This window comes from Pteropus alecto, unplaced genomic scaffold (genome assembly GCF_000325575.1).
Source record: "Pteropus alecto unplaced genomic scaffold, ASM32557v1 scaffold202, whole genome shotgun sequence".
Classification (NCBI taxonomy): domain Eukaryota; kingdom Metazoa; phylum Chordata; class Mammalia; order Chiroptera; family Pteropodidae; genus Pteropus; species Pteropus alecto.
Window position 1 is genome coordinate 880,470 of NW_006432451.1, and position 9,248 is coordinate 889,717.

The 9,248-nt window shown below is 50.9% G+C and overlaps 2 protein-coding genes across 2 annotated transcripts in view; one reads left to right on the plus strand and one right to left on the minus strand.

Annotated features, from left to right (window-relative positions):
* Window positions 1-9,248, plus strand: part of CCDC167 (coiled-coil domain containing 167) — a 34,456-nt gene that overhangs the window by 15,491 nt on the left and 9,717 nt on the right. The gene's annotated exons all lie outside the window — the stretch shown is intronic.
* The window catches only part of CMTR1 (cap methyltransferase 1), a 42,876-nt gene continuing 35,342 nt past the window's right edge, over window positions 1,715-9,248 (minus strand). Inside the window, 8 exon segments of the mRNA XM_006907305.3 lie at window positions 1,715-1,860; window positions 2,660-2,768; window positions 3,341-3,453; window positions 4,314-4,361; window positions 5,731-5,799; window positions 6,612-6,703; window positions 7,349-7,471; window positions 8,409-8,540. Coding sequence (XP_006907367.1) covers window positions 1,728-1,860; window positions 2,660-2,768; window positions 3,341-3,453; window positions 4,314-4,361; window positions 5,731-5,799; window positions 6,612-6,703; window positions 7,349-7,471; window positions 8,409-8,540 — 819 coding nt within the window. The 3' untranslated portion in view covers window positions 1,715-1,727.

A 9,248-nucleotide genomic window follows, 5' to 3' on the forward strand; every position in this document is an offset into this window, starting at 1 on the left:
TTGGCACTAATTGGTCTGACACCTCTGTTATTTTAGTCACACAGACTGATCCTGGATTGTCAAGGTACCACCACGGAGTGAGCTGTGTGATTTATGTATGGGGGAGAGTGCCTCCCTGCCCTGCTGGGCTGTAGGTTCATTCATTCTCCAGTTCCAGCTTCTAACGGGAGCCGCATAATTTCTCAACTTCCTTGGGCCCCGTCTCTGGCAGCAAGCAGCAGCCCTGGGAGCCCTGAGCTTAGACAAGCCTCTGATTAAACCCTCTCTTCCTTCTTCGAGTACAGCTTTTTCCCCTTCAGCCCAAGGTGTTTTATCCAAGCCAGTCCCAGACCACAAAGTACCCAGGACAACCAGCAGCAGCCCCAGTAGAGCCACACAGACATTAAAAATATGTTTATCTTTAATGATCCAAGATTCTGCAAGACACACTGATATACCCAGAAATGGGTGGAAATACAGCATTTCAGTGGTGCTGCTGCCAACCCAGGGAGGAGGCGGGGAAGGGGGTGCTAAGACTGGATATTGGCTGGAGACCCCCCCCACAGGTGGAGTCAATTCCAACCTCACAGGGAGCTTTAGTGCCCTATCTATCTCCATGGAAACCAGCCTAGCACTAGGATGGGGCCCTAGGGAGCCTGTATAAGCATCTCTGAGAGGTATTTCCCATTAAGAACCACAGGTGCCCTCCCCCACCCAAAGCTACTGCCCAGCTTTCCCACTTCTGCTTCCACCAAGATAGAGGAAATGGAGTGACCACAAAATGACACGTGACTGTACCCCCTATTAGAGAAGAAAAACAGGGTTGTGGGGAAGGGTAGCAAGGTGGCTGTGGCAAATAAGAGTGCCATGATTGCCAGAGGGCTGGGTATGACCCAACCCTGGAGGTACCCTCTGTTGCAGTGGGGCCACTGCTGCTGGGACACAGAAAAAGGCAGGTCTTCAAGGGTGCTTCCTCCTCTTCTAGAGCTGCCCAAGGTTTAGGTCAAAAGGGGTCGAGGCCCACGAGGCAGTCACATCCACTACCAGACAGTGCTACCTGCATCCTGATGTGATGTCAGGAATGTGGGGCCCACACACCTCCCTTCCCGGCCTGCGGGACTGTCAGAGATCCAGGCTGAGAACTCCAGAGAAGACCAGGACAGGGTAGGGTAGGGATTCGCCAACTTGGCATCAAAACAGAATAAGTTCAAAGAAACAAAACTTTGATTTGTACAGTAGCTGCTCCTGGCCAGCTCACGACGGTGGGTCTTTACCCACTCAGGTTGGCCCAGTAAAAAGCTGGGCAAAGCAAGGGCATGGCTGCCCTCAGGGCAGCGCATGGAACTCAGAAAAGTGAGTCTACAGGATACAGGAGAGAATCGCAGAGCCAAAGCCCTGCTGCGCTCTGCATGTCCTCCACCGGCCCCATGTGGCCTGGGCCCTGATCTCAAACCCGCCGTGAGAGCAGCATCTTTCAGGCTGAGTCCTGGCAGGAGAGAGAGTTCCCAGGCAGGTCTCCGAGGAGGGAAGTCTAAAAGTGTTCCAGAAGGGACATGAGTGTCCTCTGAAGGCCCCAGACTGAGCTCTTCAGGGGAGATGGAGAAGAAATCACCCACCCTTCATGGCCAAACTATGGTGACTGTGCTCCCCTGTCCCTTTGAGAGGGGGAAGAAACCAGTACTGTGGGCCCCCAGGCAGAGCACCCTGACTCAGAACGAGAGAAAAAAAAAATGGGTGTTCTCAGACCCTCAGGCGCTGTGTGTCTGGATGAAGGACAGGACATCCTCCTTGGACAGCTTGTCCGGGTCTTGGGGCTTCTGGGAGTCATGTACACGGATGCCATCCCCCCACTCCCAGAAGAGACGGCCATAGTAGCAGATGCTGGGGAGGAGAAAGGAAATCAGAGGGCTGCACCCAGTGGAGCAGGACCGAGAGATCACCACCCAAACCCTGACAACTGGCTTAGGAGATGAGTGTTCTTAAAAGAGTCAGGGGGTAGGGGGTCCTGTCAGTGACTCCACTTGAGAGTCTTCACTCTGGCAGCCAAAAACCCAGAAGGCCTCAGCTCCTCCTCCCTGCCTTCTAGAACCAGCTTTTCCCAACAAACAGCTGCTGCTACTGAGTCCAACTGGATTTCTACAATTACTGATACTCCTGGTTTATCTGTCTGCTGTTCATATAGAAGAGTATTAAGGTAGTGACAGACACTAGTGTCAGTGACTAATTATAGGTACATTAGGGCTACTGGGGGCCATTGGAACCTATGACCAACAATCTAGCAAAAAGACACTGAGTCCTGACCAAGGGATAGCTGGGACCCCGAGTCCCAAGGGGCAGGACTGTGGACACTCAACATGCTCCTACCACCAGGCCAGGGTCAGAAAGTCATGTAAACAGTGGCTGCCCTGTGGGGCAGATGCCCAGCCTAGGCGAGGCCCTTCACACCCAGGGCCCCCAACCATCACAGCAGGTCTTGGCATCACTCTCTTATCACTGAGCTTATTATCCAGGCCCAGCCACACACTGGATGGGGGCCGCCATCCCCACCCTTGCTCAGGGGAGCCCCTGCGTGGGCAGCAATTAGTTTCAGGACCTGGGGTGTGCCCCAAAGGGCTGGCTAGCATCCTGGCAGGAATACTTGGGGCTGCAGAGGGGGCAAGCCTAGAGGAGGGCTACTTACTGAAATGGGGCAATGGAGTCTGCAGGGAGGTCAAAGGTAGAGAGCTTGGTTTTCTTGTTGTAGAAGAACTTCCTCTTGAAGCTTTTGCTGAATCCCATAGTCCATGGCTCTGACAGGAGGAAGAAGGGAAGAAGCCCATGGGGGAACAGGTCAGGCCAACGTAGGGGTGTGCCTTTTCCCATTCCCGTTCTTCCAGTCCCCTCCCCATCAAAGTTCAGGCAGAGAACAGATGCAACCTTCATCACCAGCCCAAAGGGGTTCCAGAAGGACGACTAAGATAATTCTCAACAACCCTGCCCAGTCCTGCCAACTTGCCACCAGGGCAACATCTCTGGGTCCCTGGCAGAGGCAGCAGGACTCTGTTAACTAGAGGGCACTGAAGAAAAGGGATTCTACGGGGGATGCAAATGGCCAACTTTGACTTTCTGGACCTGCTGCTGCCCACTGAGAAGGTCCTCTTCCCACCATGAGAACACCATGCATGCATACACAAATTGGGGCCCTCTCTCCCTAGCCCCAACCTAACCCCCAGCATCCACCAAAGAACAGAAAAGGCTCAGAGAACACAATACTCCCCAGCATAGACCTCAAAGAAATGCCAGCCTGGCTGCTACCCACTTGGTCTGGGCCAATCACTCTGATGGAGGGATGCAGGGCAGGGAACAATCACTCATCACCCACCATTCACTGTCCTGACGATGTAGAGGCCAGTGGGCACAAAGTGCCGGTCGTCCCGTCCTGTGTAGCTGAGCTTCGGTATGCCACTGGAGCCCTTGATGATCTTCATTTCTAACCTGATTTCCCCGAGGAGGTGTGCAAACAGGAAGTGTAAGTGTGTGCATGAGAGAGAAAGCCCTAACATTAGTCTCTGGCTAATATTGAAATCACACCAATCACAGTATTTTATCTCAAATCAATGTAAGAAACTGAGGCAGACATAAGTGAGCTGCTCCAAGCCACACTGCAAGTGAATGAGTGCAGTGCTAGGTTCAGAACTCAGGCTCTGAACTCCCAACTAAGTAATGGAGGCAGGGGAGTGACAGATATTTTGTGGTGTTTGGGGTGTTTCAAAGTGACACCAGTAAAGGTAAGATCTGACACCACAGGTGCCACCAGGTCCACTACCCATAACATCATTGGGGCCAGTAAAGAGTTAACACAAGAGCACTGAGACTCCATGCCACAGCAAGGGGCACACCCAGGATGACAGATGAGATCCACAGATCTGACTGAGCACCCCCAACACCACTAAGAATCTGAGGAAGCAGTTATGCCCCCTCTGCCCCTCCAGGCTCAATCTCTCTGTCAGCACCAGGAGCTGGGATTTATAGTGTTTCAAGCAGCTTGCTGCTCTACCCCTCACAGGGACAATTGTGACTATTACAGCATCAATGAGCCCGTATTTCTGCCTGACACACACCCGCCTGCTTCCCTCCTGACAGGGTGCTGAATCAGCTCTCAGCCGGGGGGCTCTTGGCTGCAGTGGAGCCGCACTACACCGAGGCAAGGGAGGTGGGAGGTATAGGCAGCCCGCCAGGGCCAACTCACTGCTCACCCCAAACCATCTCTACAAAAAACAACGAATCCTGGATACTGCCATGTCCCCCGCTCCAACTCTTCTCAAATCCTGAGCTACCCTGGTTGAGTCATTCACCTGACAAAAATCTTCTCCATCTCCTCCAGCCTGTACACCTCCTTCACCCTGCAGGTAGAGAGACAGAGGACAAAGGCTTCCTGGGGAGATGCTCCTGTCCAGGAAGCAGCTGGTAGGCAGGAGGCTGTGCCTGTGCTTGCCCTCTACCCCAGGCCCCCGCACCACCCAACCTTTCAAGAATGTGGACCCCCAGCCTTTCTGCCACACAGCTGTCATACACAGACAAGCCCTACATTTCAGAGCTGCCAAGCACCCCCTTGGGCTGGCTGCAGGATGACTGTGGTTATGGAAAAGGGGAGGGAGAGAAGGGCAGGCAGACAAAGATGTCTCTTGTCAGCATTCCCACCCCAGTTTGTCATCACCGTTAACAGAGACCAGAACGCCAAGGTCCAGACTCTTGCCCACGTCAGACTATGTGGATTTTAGGCCCTCCTGGAGCACAAGTTACTTCCAAATAGTCCTAATAGGCCTGTTACCATAGAGGGCGGGGGGATGCCTACGCAGGATGCAGGGCTACTGTTTGATGCCCAGCCCTTCACTTCTGGAGGCTCTTGAACACGCCCTGGGAATTGCTACTGGGGAAGGTCCCCAGAGACCCAGCAACCAGACCACAAGCAATAGAGACAGGGTCCCTGGGAGCTGCCTCTCAGGCCCAGGCAGACAGGACATTTTCAAGTATGGGAAAAAACTGTTTTTGGACTTTTAGAAGACATTTATAAAGTGCATTCTCAGTACTGGATTTGATTTTAACTAAGTAAATTTATATTAAAAAGAATAAGAATGATTTTGATAAAGTATAAATAGACACCTCAGTCTCTAGTAAAATGAAGCTCCAGAGATAATAACCTCAGACCTTGGCCTAGCATGGAAACATCTGCTCTGTCTGTTCCCTGACTGTTCTCTCCTCCTTCATGAAATTTAACATGGCAGCAAACCCTAACCTTCTTCCCAAGCACCAAGGTTCCCACTCCTTCAAACTATCCTCCTCTATCCTTCTCTTTCTCATCTTCAAAAATTTCCATCCCCTCAGCACTCTTTTCTTACCTAAAAAAATGAAAAAGCCAAGTGATTTGCTAATGAGACACAAGTATGAATGTGTGACTCACAGAGGTGTGTGAGTGCTCTCAGAAGCACACACATCTTTCATGAGGATACCTTAACCCCTACAAATAAATCTCCTGTGGAGGCTGGCCCACTGTGACCAGCAGGATGAGGAGTTACTCTGGGGTAAAGGAGCTACCTACCTACCTAGCACTCCCAAACAAATCACTCATCAAGGGCAGTCTTATCTCTAACACCAACCTTGCTGGGTCTCCTTCACTGAGCACTCCCATCCCCCACAGGACAGGGAAGCCAACATTGGTCAGAAAGAAGCAACAAGGAAGGGAGATTTGAGAGGAAGAGATGATATACTCACCTGATGGGATTCATGTCAGGCCGACTAGGCTTGGAAACAGCTTTCACAAATTTCTCAGCAAGCTGAATTCTACGATCCAAACAGAGTCTCTCAGATACAAGCAAGGGTGCCTCCACCAGCATCCTTGCCCGGAGCATTTTCACAGCACCAATAAGAGAACACTCTGGGATCTACAGCAAAACTGCTCCAAGGGGCAGCACTCACGGCCCCCAAGAAACCCAACCTGCCTTTCTCCACTGAAGTCTTTATGCATGCCTTCTCTCTCTCTCTGAATTCTGACCTCTAATCTCACTACATCTTCATTGGTTTTTCTGAAGTGTGCCTTCAGCTGTGCTCAGGCAGTCTACTAGAGCTTTAATATCATCTTTACTGTGTCTACTTCATTACCCCAAACCACAGATCCAACAGTCCACCCACTCAGATGAACCAATTCAGAAGTGACATCAGCAATGTGGCAGTGCAAGATGTCCCTCCTTTTAACAACTAGGCATCCACCCACCAACAAAAGTGCCTTTGTGGTAATTGTGGAATCCAGATGAACTGACAAATAGGACCAACCAGCCAAGCACAACATGTGCTTCTCCCCGTAAGGTCACCCTCTTGCTCAACCTTAACATAAACATCATCTGTGATCTGAACGGCTGTGACAAAATGGGATTGTGCTGGTATCTATGATCATCAAAGCCCAAGCCCTGGCAAAGTCTGAAGTGCCAACACTAATATCTTACCCCGCCCCTGAAACCAGCCCATAGGTGGAAGAGGGAAACACTATGGAAATCTGTAAGCAGAGAAGGCCTGGCTGAGGGGCCAACCCTCAGAGGCTGCTGCCACAGGGCTGACCTGGCCTACCCCACCTCCCTCCCCCAGGGCCCAGGTCAGACCGCTGGTTAAAGTGCTGCTCCCGCACGTCACTGCCATTCAGCACGAGGACATCAAGGATGTGGATCGCACTAATCTTCCGCTGGGCCTTTCCCTAGAAAGACAAGTATGCTGCCTACTCTGCCCACCATGGCATGCTGGCCCCCACTCTACCTATAGCCAGGAGAAGGGAAGGGCTCTAAACACAAGGTATTTCTTTTGTCTCTCTCCCAGCTGATTCTTAGCACCAGGCTGGCCCAGGCTTCTGAGCAGGCAGAGATCTGAGGCTTTGGGTGATAAGCACCCCGTGAACCTCAAACCCAATGAGGCTCTCGCCATGGTGCTCCAGCCAAGAGCATGGCTTCCCACTCTTGCCAACTGTTCCCACTGACTATTATAAAATCATCTGTATAGCTGTAATACTCAAAGCTATGGGAAATAACAAGTTGCTTCTTTCCCAAGGGATCTCTGGTCATAAACTAAACCAGCACTAAAAACACCCAGCAGGGCCACCAGGGCCCTGGGTGCACAGAGATGCTAGAGGTCTCCTCCTTCACACACACAAACCGCGGTCCTTCCTACCTGAATGTACCATGGCTTAGAGCAACTGCTTGAGCAAGAATAATTATAAAGCCTTTCCCTGGTCCTGGGCCACATACGATGTAACTCAGTTAACTCAGAGGGAAAAAGGGCCAGGCTCAGCTATGCCCCAGGTCCCTAGCTGGCAGGGCCAGGAGACGTGAGCAGAACCACCTCTGACCTCCCCTTTCAGCTCATGGACAATCTCCACAGATAGCAGAGTGTCTCGGGGTAGCTCTGTCTTCAGGTCCAGCTTGACCCAGCGGTCTGACTGGCGGCCATCCCACGTGTAGATCTGTGATTTCTATAAGCAGAGAGAAAAGGCTAGGTCAGGCAAACATGGAGACTGAGGGGTGAGAGACTCAGTTCTCAAAAGGGCTTTCGGTTGGTGGCTACAAGCTGATAGGACTGGGAAATGTCAGAAGGAAATGTCTAGGAGCGATCAGTCGGCTATACTTCCGTGATAACGATAGTGCTGTCCTCCACTGCCTTAGCGGAAGAGAAGTAGAGATCCAGCTTGGTCCCATGGTAGGGAACAGACAAGGGCACCATTCAATAAGCCTAAGTCCACGATTAGTGCCTTCGAGAAAGATCCAGTTTGGTGTATATGTCTGAGGTGGGTTTGGTGAAAGGTCCAGAGAGCAGAACAGGAGAGAAAAAGTAAAAATGAGAAAAAGATAAAGTATGAGAGGACACATAGAAAGTAAGTGAGGAAGAAGAAATAAAATTATATAGAAAGACAAGTCAGAGTAGAAAAAAAGAGCAACGATGACTTTACCCAATTAAATAACACATAGAACTGCCAAGGCTTTCCCTCACCTTGTTTTAGACTCCAAGGGCCCCAGAGTAAGGATAGGTAGTGTCTTTGCTAGAAAGGATGACATGGATGGTGGTGGTGTTGCAAAGAAATGGCTGCATGGACTCAAGCCAAATTAGCCTGCTGACCATCCTACTAGCCTAGGAAGCTCCACATAACAAGAAAAGAGGCAATATTCCCTTTAGCAATGTACAGAAATGAATAAGCAAATAAATAAATAGAAGAATGAATGAATGACAACTGGCTAACTCAGAGGAAGAAAGGAAGTAAAGTTGTAAGAAATACCTTCACCGGGGTCAAAGCCCCAGTTGCTTGATGCCAACAGAACATGCACTGAGTGTGGCAGGCAGCTGTCCCGATTCCTACAGACAGAGGGTAAGATTCCGCCACCCAAAGCTGAATAGGAAGCAGGCTGCAGACTTACCCCCAGGCCAATGAGAAACTTCTGCTCACTGCCAGACACCATGCAGCGGTAGTCGAGCACTGGGCGGATCTTCTCCAGGGTTTTGGAGGTGAGCAGTGTGGGCTTATAGCTGAAGATGTCAATCTCAGTGCCCTGCAGCACCGGGTCAGAGAAAACACAGCTGGGTTGGGGGAACAGACAGGCGCTCAATATGGGTGCCTGTATGGGGTTGGGGGCAGGCTGGAAGAGGCGAGGGACAGGAAGCACTTGCTCTCTGAAATATCACCCCCTATACCTCCTGCCCTCCTTACTGACGTACTAACTGGGGTCTAATTCCCTCTGCCTGGAGTGTTCCTTTAGGACCTATTAGGAGAGGCTGAGATAGGAAACAACACCGAGCAGCCAAATACAGATCCATTTACCAGAGCTATAAAGAAATGTCACCAGCATATAAAAGCCATTCCTTCAATAAAAGTGAAGGCAAGGACTCACCAACAGTTGGTTTAAGTGATCTCTCCACCCCATTCAGAAAAATGTACCCATGCTATTCTTTTTGAGGCCATCTTCAATCATATTTTCCAGTTCCTGAGCCCACAAAACCAGCACAATGGCCCATGATCTGGGCTAGATTTAAATGATGCCCAGGGAAAAGCTGGAAGTCAAGTGGTAGAAAAAAACAGGGCAGGACCAGTTCACCAGAAACAGAACAGTGAGCTGAGGGTTAGGCCAGCCCCACTACAGAAGCTCTCCTGGAAGCCCCTCTTGGGCCTTTGCCTAAGATCATCCCACACTTCAGTCTCCCCTACAGGCAAATCTCACGGAACCCTAAACTGGCCAGGGAGTGATAGTCAGCACCATCCT